General features: G+C 52.2%; 1 protein-coding gene across 1 annotated transcript; it reads left to right on the top strand.

Annotated features, from left to right (window-relative positions):
* Positions 1-332: 332 nt before the first annotated feature.
* Positions 333-13921, top strand: Wnt6 (Wnt family member 6). Its single transcript, NM_001108226.1, is given in 4 exon segments — positions 333-651; positions 10613-10833; positions 11068-11402; positions 12734-13921. Coding segments are annotated over 4 exon segments (1098 nt in total). The 5' UTR covers positions 333-571; the 3' UTR covers positions 13196-13921.
* The last annotated feature ends 472 nt before the right edge of the window (positions 13922-14393 follow it).

Consider the following 14393-nt stretch of genomic DNA (forward strand, 5'->3'; position numbering starts at 1 on the left):
CCCCAGTTCCTCTTCCTCCCTCCCCTTCTTACCCTTCTCTACTATTCGCCCCGCCCCTCCTTGCCCCAGGTCTTAGGATGGCAGGGGACAACCCTACGGAGGCAAGGAGAGGGGCCGGCAGGCGGGACCCGCACCCAGGAGCGCGCGCGGGCCCCGCCCCAGCACCCTGCTCCCGCCCTTCGCAGCGCTCTGCGCCCGCCGCCCCGGGGCGCACGGCTCCCTCCCAAGAGTCCCGCCGCCTGACTGTCGCAACTGCCACCCCCGTGGCCCCCCTACCCCCCTCCCCCGCCCACGCTCCGGCCCCGCTCTCCTCCCACCCCCGCCCCCGGCTCTGATTTCTTCTCTCCAGCGAGCTCCGCAGGAGACACAGGCGCTGGCTGCTGGGTCCGCTCTCCGCCTCCGCCGCGCCCTCCTCGCCCGGGATGGGCCCCCCCGCCGCCACCGCCGCCGGAGCTCTAGTCTCCCGGCCGCCGCCTCGGTCGCCGCGTTTGCCTTGAAGCCCGGTACCCGCGCTCCCCGGCTCACCCCGCAGCCTTACTCCCCCGCGCCAGACTGCGGGAGAGCTCTCAGGATGCTGCCGCCGGTGCCCTCCTGCCTCGGACTGCTGCTGCTGCTGCTCTTGTGCCCTGCGCACGTCGGTGGACTGTGGTGGTGAGTGCTGAGTGGGACTGTCTCCCGCGCTGCTCCAAACACCAGAGGGTGGGGACCCAGAGCCAGTCTTGGGACTTGGCACAGCGACACTGCAGCCTTCAGGCTCTACCCGCTCCAGGATCCCAGCTACCGAGCGGTTGCACCGGGACCCTCGCAGAAAGTTTCTTTCGGGTCTCTGCTAGAGCACTTCTGAAGTGCCACTTTGACGTTTTATAGCCCTGGATACTCTATTGTGTTTTCTTCCCGTGTAGTCTTCCTTCCCCACAAAGAAATGTGTCCAATTCGCATCACCAAAGAACTGGCAGATAGGTAGGGAGCTGTTGGACATCATGGAATCCATAGTGAGAGGTTGGGTGAGGGCGGGAGAAAGAGCAAGAAGGGCCCTGGAACTAGAAATGAGGAAAAGAGACAGGAACAAGGTGGAAAGCCACAAGACAGAGTCAAGCAGCTGCCTCTTGCCCGCCCCTCGTTGCCTACCACCTCACCTATGCTGGTTCCTTCAGCATAGGCAGTAGTACAGGGAAAGGGAATGTGAATAGGGAAACTGAGTCAGGACTTTCTTCACTGCTGTCCCCCTAGCAAGTAAGAAAGTCAAGGAAGAGATGCTGGAGGCTCGCCCTTGCAGACGTGGGAAGTAAGGCTTTTTATTTATTATTATTATTATTATTATTATTATTATTATTATTATTATTATTATTTTAATGTGTAGTGGAGGAGGTGAGGGAACCCTGAGAGCGACCCGGTGAAGTCAGTAGGAGCCTGGCCAGTCGAGGGATGGGGTAAATTCTCAAACCCGAACTCTGGGATTGGATACACCCAGAGCTGATACCTAGACTTTGAGGGTTTCCAAAGCTTTGAGCCTTGAGAGGTAGGACAGGGGAGGGGAATCGGGGGATGGGGGTGGGGGCGCCGGGACAACTCAGATCCAAATCCTCAAGACTTTTTTCCTCTTAGTTTTTTAGAGCCACAAACACCCGCCCGGAATAGTTCAGTGTTCAGAGAGGAGGGATTTGGGCACGACTGCTGATAGATTAGCCAACCCTAAGAAAGCAAGGTCTTCTAGATTTGCATATCGCCCCGCCATTGGCTGAATTCCTACCCTCTCAGCCCTCTCACCCGCCTTCGCGGCTTTGGACCCAGGGGTGGGGCCGGCCCATCCCTCTCTTCTACGAAGATTGAGTAGTATGCCCACACAGGAAGCTGCTGGCCGCTATCCTTCCGCGATGCGGGAAAGACATCCTCGTGGGTGTCAGTGAGAGGGCTAATACAAGACGGAGGTTCGGCTTAAGAAACATGTGCTTCTAGTTCTTGGTTTAGCTGCAATGCAGCACTTAGCAGTTTTGACAGACGTATCTAATCCCAGCTTTAAATCTGTGGTCTTGGGTGAATCATTTTCCCACCTTGCCCTACAAACTCTCAGTTTTTAAGGAACAATTTCCCTATCTGGCGGGCATGCCTGGATGACTGTGTGAGAAGATCTATAAAATGACCTGACATTAGGAGCCTTCTTCCCAATCCAGCTTCTCATCGCCTAGGTCTCCTCAGGATGAGAAGTGGGGTTACTTTAAACTCAAAATAAAGAGTCCAAAAAAAAAAAAACAAAAAAAAAAAAAACAAAAAAAAAAGTAGTGCTTGGCCAAGAGCGCGCTCTCTCTCTCTCTCTCTCTCTCTCTCTCTCTCTCTCTCTCTCTCTCTCTCTCTCCTTGCTTACACACCTTTCTTAATTTTGCCCCTTTTCAATATGTAGGACAGTGTCTCCCTTCCCCCATTGGTCTAAATTGTTCTTTCTTACAATTAAAATGCCGCTTCCTCCATGAAGCTTTTTTTCTGACTTCCCACTACTGTCCTTGTGCTCCCATTATGCTCTGAGCATTGGGCAACTCTGCAGTTACTTCATTTTACTGACTCTTGTCTTCTCTGCAATGTTTTTGCCCTGTTCCTGGAAGGCAAAGTCTTTGTCTGCGAGTCTTAGGAGCCCAAGACAGTATAGGTGCTGGACACAGGTTTGTGGAGTGTTGCTTTCTGGGTTTGTTATCTGTGAGGATCCCTTTGTTCAGGAAGGACTGCTGGGTGGGAGCCAAGCCAACGGGAGAGGGGGCCTGGGCCCTCTGGAGACTGACCCTGAGGCTTCGAATCAGGGAGTGGGGGAGGAGGTGAGGAGGGCAGGTGTGGGAGAACACAGGGGCCTTCATGGCCACAGCTGCAGTGAAGAGTGAGAGGCCAGGGTGATAAGGTGGCCAGGGAATGCTTCTCTCAGATGTGTCTCAGAGAGAACCTGCTTCTCCCACCTGCCCCGGCCTCTCTCTGTCTATTTCTGACACTTAATTCCTTTGGTCTGAGACCAGGCTGACTTTCACATGGTCTTTGCCTCTACTTCTGTCCTAACATAGCTCCCCCCCCCCCCAGCTTGGGCTAGTGGGTAGATCTTGTTGGATGGTTAGCTTGGGGTTCTACCCTACTGCCTCCCCATTAGAGCTGGACTCTTCAGGACTTTGCTGCTTGGCTGCTTTGCTGCTGCCCTACTCCCCTTCCTTCTCAGAGGTCGACGGCCAGGCTAGAAACTCCATGGGTGGCCAGAAAAGTGGTGTGGTCTATGGCAGTCATTTCCACAATCTAGTCGTGGTCAGGATAGAGGTTAAGAGGATCCAGCGTCTCTGAGTGTCTTGACTGTCCAGGTCACTAAAAGAGGGTCCAGGAGGAGAGTGACCCAGGCCTTGAATTCTCTCAGGCTGCTGGTTCCAAAGAAGTTTTTCTTTCACCTTTCTTCTCTGCCCCACCTCCTCCCAGTGCGATGCGAGATTTCTATTTTTAATTTTTCTTGTTTAGTTTTGAGACAGGGTCTTGCTATGTAGCAAATGCGTGCCTTCTAAACCCTGCCGCCAGCCTCTGTGTATCTCTCCGATGTAACTATATCTTTGTGAATCCCAGAATCCCAGATTCCAGGACACAGGCCAGGCCCTCTTGAGGTCATCTTGTTCAGTCCCTGCCTCCAGGCTGTCCAACCTATGTTCTGTCCTCTCTGTAGGATCCCTGTCCAGAGCATGAGGCAGGAAAGACTCTGGCTCCCAGGTCGCCAGATCCCCCTCCTCCTCTGCTCCCTGCTTCCCTCTCCACAACGTTTGATCCATCTTTATTTATACCTCCAATCAGTGGATGTAGAAAATAGCACTCTCCTGGAAAAGCCAAATGGATCTTCTCCCTTCTTCTCTCTTCCTCTTTCCACTCGCTGTTTTAGATTTTCTGTGAAAGAAACTTACCCGCAGCACCCCCTCCCCGCCTTTTGCCCCTCCCCACCAGGAAGAAGCCGCCCAATCTGCCCCTAGCCATCTCATTTTGTTTCCCTCCTTATGGAAAAGAAGCCAGAGCTAAAGGTTAAGGACAGCCTAACTGCTGGCCCCTACAGGGGGACAGGGAAAGGACCAGACCTCTTCCTGGCACTCAGGTTTTCTAGTTACCCTCTGTCATACCTTTGCTAATCCATGCTAGTCATTAGGCCATCCTGTCTTGATCTGCGGCCCCTGACCCTTCCTGGTCAATGCTGATGCTGGCTCTGATCAAGCTCCAGAGTAGGGATGGCTTGGGGGTGGGGTAGCTATCCAATCCCTTCCCAGGCCTCAGCCTTGGCAGCTTCCCCTTCAGAGAGACAATGAGGCTGTGAGCAGAAAAGGGCAGGGGCAAAAGGAGGCTGGCTTGATCCCGGCCAGAGCATGCCCTGGGCCCACCAGAGTCCTGGCACTGTGACATTTCCTGGGGGTGAGGCTGCCTCCTGCCCCATTCTCATCTGAAGCCAGGAGTTGGTGGCTGGAGGTCAGAGGGAGGCCCCATCACCAGGGCCCTGCAAGGGGGATTCCAGAATGTGTACTTTGATGGGGAAGTGCAGCTGTGGAGGGAATGGGCCGGGCAGCAGCCAGCCCTGGCCAGCCAGCAGGAGGCCTCGGGGGAACCAGATGCCCGCTCTCTGCAGACTGGTGAGAGCGCCCCCTAGCCTAGTCTTTCCTGGTCAGCTGGGAGCTTGTGTAGAGAACTGTGGCCAGGAGGAGGCATCTTTGGCTGGTTCTACCAGCTCCGAGCCCTCTGTTTAATCTAGAGTTTGATCTAGAAAGGACTGAGACATAACCTAATTTGTTATGGTCACTGGTGAGTGTAGAAGGTCCAGGGACAGGAGGGGACTTGCTCAGTGCTAAGTGTGCATGTTTGGGAGACAGTGGGACTGTGAGTCTTGCTTCCTTTTTAGTGTGCAGTGAGAGTGGGAACCCGGATGAGGACCAGGGCCTGCACAGGTCCCATTGCTCTCCGATCCCCCACACTGCCTAGATGGGTGCTCTCCATTCTGCATGCAAGAGCAGAATGTATGACAAATACCCACCAGGAGCCCAGTGAACAGCATTGTCCCAGCTTTGGCCAGTGGGAAGCCCTTTTGCTCAGTGAAGTCTGTCTGGGAAGAGAAAGTCCTGCCTCTTGAAAAAAGCGACGGAGACAGAAGTGAGAGAGGACATAGGGAGCCAATTTTCTTCTGAGTGGGGAAGGGGAATGGGGGCCCACAGGTGGGCAGTGGTGAGGCAGGGGTTAATGGAGCTGGGGCATCACTGGCTTTGATGTGGTGGTTGGGATGGAGGTAGGGACTGGGGGAGGGGAGCAGTAATTACCGAGTTAGGAGTTAGACAGAGCAGGACAGGACAGGCGGGCGGGCACAGGCCCGGCAGCAGCCGTCAGGCAACATTTTTCTGCCCCCTTTCCACCATCCACCTCCTCCACCCCCACACACCCCCACCCACAGCCCCAGGGCTCAGAGCTCCCTCTGCTGGCTCCTAGGAGGTGGGGTCAATTGAAGTATCTTGGGGGATAAGGAGTTGGGGCAGGGACAGAGAGGCAGCTGTGCTTGTTGTGAGACTTTCCAAGGAGGTGAAGAAGCATCCAAGGTGTGTGGTCCCTTGGATGAGGTGAGCCACCTGGATGAGGTGAGGGTCCTAGAGGGTACTCTGTCCCTGAGTAGGCTGAATTGAGAAGGACACCTAGATCCAGACTGGACAGGAAAGACAGTGTTGGAGAAAGAACATTCTTGGGACCCCACACACACCACCTTCACCCTTACTATTTGCCCTGCACGAGCAGGCCTGAGACTGCAAGCGCGCGAAGATCTTTCTGTGCCAGCCATTATACGTGGAGGGAGGGTATTATGATTTCCATCTTCCTGCTGAAGAACTGGAGTTTAACTTTTATCATCCGTCTAACAAATATTCAGTGTGTTTCAGGGGCACACTCCATATCACACAAACAAATGGCAGACCCCAGATCCCTCCCAAGCCTGCATCCCTAAAACCCTGAGGGTACTCCACCGATGACATGGTACCCGTTTGTGAGACTCCTGTCTATAACGAGACTTCTACCTCACTGAGGAGACAAGACCAGCAATCGTGGTGGCATGACACACTCAAATGGGTGACAGCTGAAGGATGCTGCTGGGGTATCCTGCTGAGGACAAGTGAAGAGAAGCTGACCTAGCATGTCTCGATGGCTTACAGTTGCAGAGGAAACAGTCTTGAGTCTAGAAATGTAGAGACGCGGCCTGGGATGGGGTCAAAGCCCTGATAACAGGGATGAGCTGTGCGGAACGCACTGTGAGAGGCCACATGGGGTCTTCCCATGACTTAGGCAGCCATTTCCTTCCAGTCCTGCTTTGGGCATTATAATTTGATTTTAACAGTACTGGAGATTGAGCCTACAGCCTCAAGCCTGCCAGGCAAGGATTCTGTGACTGAACTTCTTATTTCGAGATAGGGTCTTACTAAGTTTCCCAGACAGTCTTTGAGCTTGCAATCCTCCTGCCTCAGCTTCTTGAGTAGCTGCCATTGCAGATGTGTGCCACCAACTCCGCTCCTGTTGGTCGATGTTTGTTGTTGAGACATGGTCTTACTTCAATAGACGCCGCTGGCCTAAAACTTGCTATATAGACCACAGATTGCTTCTGCCATCCTAGTGCTGGGATTGAAGGTGTTTGCAACTATGCTTGGCTCTGTTTAGATCTTGAACTTACCTAACTTGCTCCGCAATGAGGAATCTCTCCAGCAAGTGGCCATCAGCTCCATTCGTGTTGCTCACCTGTGTGCATGAGCTCACGTGAGGTGGCTCTGGTGAATGAGTGAGTCTTTGACATTTTCTTCTACTCTTCGAATCCAGAGGTACAATAAGAACCTGAGCCAGAATCTTGGAGGCTTTGGGGCTCAGGTCTGTACATTTTGCCAATAGGGATGGACTGGCCTCTGATTGATTCCCTCTTAATGGGATGGACTGGCCTCTGATTCCCTCTTAATGGGCCATTGGCCCATCAACCAGGGTCCTTGAGAGAAAATTGTCAGTGCAAGCCAGCACAGTTAGGATGGCCTGGTAGGCTTGTCCCTTCTTGTCTGTATATTGAGTCATGTTTTCTGTGCCCAGAAGTACAATATGATTATATCCCAGAGCCCACATAGGATATCTATTTCCTACCGCCATATATTCCAGACTTCAAAAATACAAATTATACAAAAAGTGTACATCTTCTGTGGACTGACCCCAGGTCAGTACTAATTCAGACTCCACCAAAGCAGAGCTCATTATACCAGGAAACAAAAGGGCAGGAAACAAAGTAAAAGAGGGCATGGGAGAGGAGGGTGGGGGAGTTGTTCTAGAAGTGAAGTCAGATCTTACCACTTGGAGGGGAACACTTCTTTTTTTTTTTTTTTTTTTTTTGGTTCTTTTTTTCGGAGCTGGGGACCGAACCCAGGGCCTTGCGCTTCCTAGGTAAGCGCTCTACCACTGAGCTAAATCCCCAGCCCCGGGAACACTTCTTACATCAACTCATCTCTTTTTTTCTGAAGCCCAGAGAGAAAACTAACTGGTTTGGAATGCCTCAGCCCACCCAGAGCTGACCAAAACAAAACAAAACAAAACAACCCTAGGGTCAGAGGTAGGGCTGGGTGGTTTGCTCAAAGCCCCTGTCACATCTTTTCTGGAGTTTTATTTTCTATGTATTTAGGATGGGAGTGAGGACCGGAGGGCAGGGAACAAGCTGGTCCCTTGGGATTCTAGTGTTATCACTGCCCATCCCTCCTCCTGACCAGCTGGTAAACAGGACTATTTCCCAGGAAGTCAGCCAGCCCCTTAACCCTGTGTAGGGCCAGCCCCACCTCCTGGGGGCCCTGCCTTGCATATCCCCATGATTCCTTTCCTATCTCTAGCCCCTGGGAAGTAGACAAGGTCAAGAAGGTTTTGCTGTTCTCCCTTGCATGCCCCAAACTCTTTCTTGCTTTGCTAGGGGAGGTGGGGGTGGGGCAGAGTGACCTTGGGAAGATAAGTCCAGTCAACCTTGGGAAAGCAGGGAGTGTGCAGAGGGCAGGGATGAAGGGATGGGATGGGGGGTGGAGCTTGGGGACTTAACAGTAGGAGATGGGGAAGGCAATTTTCAGAACTCCACACAGTCAGGAGGACTTAGAGCTCCACTTATCAGGAGGTGATAGAAGGAGAACTGAATGACTGCATGCAGAGAGGCCTGCTTGGCTTTTCTCATCTCAGAGGAAGAAAAAAGGTTGGAGAATATAACAATAGGAGTCAGGAAATACCAAGTCAATGGGACCTGGACTCAAGGGGAGGCCTTGTGACTCGTTCATTCAGAAATATATATGTTAAATAATCATTGTTGTCACATATATATGTGTATATATATATATATATATATATATATATATATACCTGTATCTATTCATCTATAGTGTAGAATTCATGACATACACATTTTCAGAATAAACATTGGATGGATGTGAATTAGGTACCAGAAAATTTCCAGGGAAGATGAAGGAGGAGGAGGAAGAGGAGGAGAAGGAAGAAGAGGAAGAGGAAGAGGAAGAGAAAAAGGAGGAGGAGGAGAAGAAGAAGAGGAAGAAGAGAAGAAGAAGAAGAAGAAGAAGAAGAAGAAGAAGAAGAAGAAGAAGAAGAAGAAGAAGAAGAAGAATGTTCCAACAATGAGGAAGCTCGACATTCTCCACCTACTCTCAACAACCATGCTGGGAGCCACTCAAATCCAAATCCTTTTTAAATGAGGTGGTTGACAGCTTTATCAATGAAGCTGTGCACAGAAGTGTACGTCTGAATTCTTTCTGTGGTGCAGTTTTCAGTCTAGACTCTAATAAAGTGGGGGTATCATGCAGAATGGAAAAGAACCAGTGTCTCAGTTGGGAGAAGGATAGATAGGGAGGTGAATGAACAGATAGTGATGGATCAGTTCCAAGGTCACCGGGACATTGGAAGCCAATTTGGGCTGTTCTAGCCTTGGCTTACTGCTCATTACTCCATCAGTCCCTTCTCTGGGGCAGAGAGAGGGCTGGGGGTAGTGTTGGGCGGGTCCCAAGCTCAATACAAGGGAACCTGTGCTGTACAGTTCTGCTGAGAAGGGATGCTTGATCTCTCAACTATTTAAGTGGGGATAACAGCAACTTAATCCCCATCCCTTGTGTGTGTGTGTGTGTGTGTGTGTGTGTGTGTGTGTGTGTGTGTAGAGGGAGAGAGAACTTTAAAAAAAAAAAAAAGAGGTTTCCATATCTTTCTGCAAACACCTCCCTGAACACACCATCTTCAGTGTTGAGTGTTTTACCTTAAGACCTAAATTCCTCTTGCTGCTATTAAAGACCGTTGCATCTCAGGACATGCCTGGGCAGCCTGTACTTGTGGAGTAAATGGGGACAGTGGGGCGGATATGCAAGGAAGCACAACTGAAAAGTAGGCCACCCTGACCTTTCACACTCTTTTGCCAACATTTTCCTCTACCTATTATACCCCGCTGCCTCTGGTGTGCCTCCCTGCATCTGTCTGTCTTTCTTTGCTCTCTGCAGAAGGGGGTTTGAATGGCTTCAAATGAACCTCCCTACCTCTGCCCACATACCCCCCCCCTCCAAGCCTGAGCTCTCAGCTATGTTCAAATAGGAGCCATCTGACTCAGGTGGTTCCCCCCAGGTGTGAATTCCTGGCTGACAACCTATGGAAACCAAGTGGCAGCTCTCTCCTCAGGTGGAATGAAAGTGGGCAGGCTAGCACTAGGCTGCTGACAGTGTGCAGAACTTTCCCTCCGGTCTTTCCTCACCAAACCAAACATCACCCCCCTTCCATCCCCCAGTTGGTTATGTCACCCCAGTACATAGTGCTTGGCTTGATGCCCTCTCTCTCTGGGAGAGCCTCCTACCCTGAGTAAAGAGAAGGGTCAGGACTACCTATTTGCCGAAAATGTTGAGGAACTGGGTTCCCAGCTCCCTTTTCGGGCTGTCAGTACAGGGAAACAGGGGTAGCAGGATAGAAGAGCCCACCTCAGCCACCTAAGTTAGATTTTCTCAGTTTACAGAAACTGAACTAAGAGGGGAGTGGCTTTTTTGAGGCGCTGTGTACCCTAGACATTCTAATACCTCGTGGCTGTTTTGCTCTTTAGATGGGCCACAGCTTTGTACTGTGGCTGTCCAGGTAGCAGCCCACCAAGGCCGAATCCTTCCTTGATACTGGCTACTTTCTTTTAGAATATTTTCTTTATGAAATGTGCTTTTATTTTGGACAACTTTCTTGATCGTTCTTCTTCTAATGTCCTCCTTGTTTCCCTTTCTGGCCAGGCTGTTGAATTTTAACCTTGTCCTTCCTCATGCCAGCCGACTTCATCTTCAGTGAAGTTTCAGTAAGGGTTTATTAATTAAGATGTGCACAGAAGGATAAGACTGGATTCTTGTCGTAATGTGATTTTCAGTCTAGGCTTTTGTAAAGAGGGGACACAGACACGGGCTGGAAAGAGAACCAGAGAGCGAAATCAGTCTCTGTTGGGAGTAGGGAGAGACTCCTGCAACACTATGGGCTGCAACACTATGCTAGCTACCTTTTCTGTACCCCACCCCCACCCTACGTCTTTTGTGTTTTGGGAGGTACTTTTCTGACCTAAAGTTCTGTTTCCCAGGGCCGTGGGCAGCCCCCTGGTCATGGATCCTACCAGCATCTGCAGGAAGGCCAGGAGGCTGGCAGGAAGGCAGGCTGAGCTGTGCCAGGCGGAGCCGGAAGTAGTGGCAGAGCTTGCCCGGGGCGCAAGACTGGGGGTTCGAGAATGTCAGTTCCAGTTCCGTTTCCGACGCTGGAACTGCTCCAGTCACAGCAAGGCCTTTGGGCGCGTCCTGCAGCAGGGTTAGTGTGGGAGAGGCCCCAGAAGGAGGTGCTTTCTCCTTGCTAGGGGAGCAGTTTTGGGGAGGCTGTTTGAACTCCATCTCCTGATTCGCCCCTAGGCACCTTACCCACCTTGCCCCTCCATATCTGCCTGGAGTCTGTCTCCCAGGTCGTCCAGGACAGACGGGTGTGTGTCCCAGTTCCCACCTATGGTACTGGGCACTCACTGGCTTCCACTCCCTCCTCCCTCTGCAGACATTCGAGAGACAGCTTTTGTGTTTGCAATTACCGCTGCGGGTGCCAGTCACGCGGTCACTCAGGCCTGTTCCATGGGAGAGCTCCTACAGTGTGGTTGTCAGGCACCCCGCGGGCGCGCACCGCCTAGGCCCTCCGGCCTTCTGGGCACTCCTGGACCTCCGGGACCAACTGGCTCTCCAGATGCCAGCGCAGCCTGGGAGTGGGGAGGCTGCGGAGATGATGTCGACTTTGGGGATGAGAAGTCAAGACTCTTTATGGATGCACAGCACAAGCGGGGACGTGGAGATATCCGTGCTTTGGTGCAACTGCATAACAACGAGGCAGGCAGACTGGTGCGTATGGGCAGAAGAAGCGGGCATCATGCATGAGTGTGGAAGTGTGGATGTGCAAGAGAGTGTGAGTTTGGGTGGCATCACATTTGCGGTAGCACGGGCATAAGTAAAGGTGTGAATGTAGGAGTGTGTCCTCGATGTATGTGGGAGTGAGCAAGACGGGCAGCTTGGGAAGATTGGGCCGGGCACACAGATACATGTGGCATGTGAGATGTCCAGTGGGAGACTGGGGGTGGGGGTTGACCTGGAGCTGAGAGGAACAGTCAGCGGAGTGGGCAAAGGACACTTCTAGAATGGTACCAAGGGCCAATAGAGACCTAAGGTGGGGTGGGTATCTCTTTGATACATGACAAGTGGGTTAACCCTTGGGGCTGGTAGAGAGATGGATGTCAGGGCAGGAGCAGTGTACTGAGACAGGAGCCGGGGATGGAATTAAGAATAGATGTTATGGAAAGGTCTGGAGTCCGGTGGTATAGGTACTAGAGAAAGTGAAGGTTAGAGCAGGCCCTAGGAGAACTGACATGAGAAGGACTGAAGGACCAGGAGCCCAGTGGGAAGTCAGTAGTAGCGAGGACAGCCCAGATCCAGCCTCAGTCCAGCAAGCAAAGAACACTATGGGATTCCGTTCTCCGGAATGCAATCAGGTGGACCCACTACATCAGATGTCTCAGTTCTAGAGTAGTTAAGGAACAGTCCTCCACACATTCTGTGTCCTTTAGGGTTCAGCCTGAGGCATCAAGGCAGACAAGGAGGGGGCCCGGGAGAGGAATGTCCGGACAGGCCCACATACCTGTAGAGAGGATTGGGGAGGGGTGACAGAAACAGACGCCCGCCCGGGCGGCTGGCTGTGTCTGCTCAGCTTTGCCTGGGGCCCGCCAGGGGCAGGAATGAGGAGACCGGGTTGGCAGGAGGGTTAGGCGGCCACAGCTGACACTTCTCCGCACTCCAGGGAGGATGGAGAATCTCACCACTTCGTCCATTCTATTCCCTCCCGCTCCCTGGCTACGGACCCTGGAATCTCTGCTCTATCTACTGCTCCCACTTCCCACTCTCTTACTTCTCCATCCTTGTCATTCTTCCTCCTTTCTGAGCGGTTCTTTTTCTTGATGTTCTTTTTCTAAAATTGTGCTTACCTGCTCTCCCTCTCTCCCTTTCCGTTTTCCTCCCTCCCTTTTTCCTCCCTCCCTTTTTCTTTCCTTCCTTCCTTCCTTCCTTCCTTCCTTCCTTCCTTCCTTCCTTCCTTCCTCCCTTGTTTGCTCGCCCCCCCTCCTGCTTCCTTGACTTTTTGTCGGTTCCCCGCCGCTCTCCGCCCCGCCCCTCTGCTCCCGCAGGCGGTGCGGAGCCACACGCGCACCGAGTGTAAGTGCCATGGGCTTTCGGGTTCCTGTGCTCTGCGCACCTGCTGGCAGAAGCTGCCACCGTTCCGCGAGGTGGGCGCACGGCTGCTGGAGCGCTTCCACGGCGCCTCACGCGTCATGGGCACCAACGACGGCAAAGCTCTGTTGCCTGCGGTCCGCACCCTCAAGCCTCCCGGCCGAGCCGATCTCCTCTACGCAGCCGATTCACCCGACTTCTGCGCCCCCAACCGGCGCACCGGTTCACCGGGCACGCGCGGCCGCGCCTGCAACAGCAGTGCCCCGGACCTTAGCGGCTGCGACCTGTTGTGCTGCGGTCGCGGACACCGCCAGGAGAGCGTACAGCTCGAGGAGAACTGCCTGTGCCGCTTCCACTGGTGCTGCGTGGTGCAATGCCACCGCTGCCGCGTGCGCAAGGAGCTCAGCCTGTGCCTCTGACTCGCCACTGGTCTTGGAACTGCTTGCATTCAATTTGCAGGACTACTAGATTCCAGCAGGGGGCACTGTCTGTGTCCAGCAGCTCCCTAGGAAAAGTACCTATTAGGCCTTGGGAAATTACAGGGGCCAGACAGGAACTTGGGGTTTACACCAGCTCAAGAAAGCCGGGGTGGGGGGGCATACCCCTCCAGCATTCCCCAGAAAGGCCCTCTGCTACTTTCTGCAGGAGACTAAGCAGGATCTCCCTCCCTTTGGCCTTCCAGATGGAAATAAAAAAGCCAGACTCTGGCCTCCAGAAATAGTACTCCTCAGAATTACTGGGGTGGATGGGTGAGTTTAGTATTAATAAAGACATTTAAATCCACAGTTTGAGAGGAAGTTGGGATAGGATAGAGGGTCAGGATATGGTGGCCCCGGTAGAGTTAGCGTTTCATTCTGAGACTATCTCATTCCACCGGTTACCAAGGCAGAAAGGAGTGAGGGAGGAATTGTGGAAAGACAGAACGGGGTAAGGAAACCTCGCATCCCTCCTTTAGCCCTTTTTGTTCTTTCTTGACTCTTGAGAACATGTCCCATTTTAAAGGGTCACAAAGAGCCCAGAAGTTTCTAGTAGTGTGCTTAGTTCTCAGGCCTTTGTGTTAATTCTTCGGGCATTATGTCTGTTTCAGCGACTTTTGAAGAAATTAAAGGTCATGAGATTAAAAGCTCGCCATAAACTGTAAAATACAACGGAAACTACTTGTGAGGAAACCCTGCTTTTGTTACCATCAAAACTAGCCACCCATCAGTTGTTTCTGAGAGGGAGGGAGACTGGAAGATCACTGGACCTGGCTGACTAGTCAGCATAGACAATTTGGTGATTTCCCAGGAATGAAAGACTGTCTCAAAAGGGGAAGGGGGCTTCCAGATGGCTCAATAGATAAAGGTGTATACTGCCGCTCAGCCCTGTGGTCTGAATTTGATCTCCCAAACCCAACACTATGGAGGGAGAAAACACTCTTGATATATATGCATGCATACATATAAGTAATATATACACATTTATATGAATAAGTAAGTAAATGGATAATAACTTCAAAAGACAGCATCTAAGTTTATCTTCTGGTCCCCATATGTACACACACACACACACACACACACACACACACACACACACACACACAGACACCATGTAGACTGCCCAACATAGTGTTTTTAA

The sequence above is a fragment of the Rattus norvegicus genome, chromosome 9 (assembly GCF_021556685.1).
Source record: "Rattus norvegicus strain SHRSP/BbbUtx chromosome 9, alternate assembly SHRSP_T2T, whole genome shotgun sequence".
In the NCBI taxonomy this organism is placed as follows: Eukaryota; Metazoa; Chordata; class Mammalia; order Rodentia; family Muridae; genus Rattus; species Rattus norvegicus.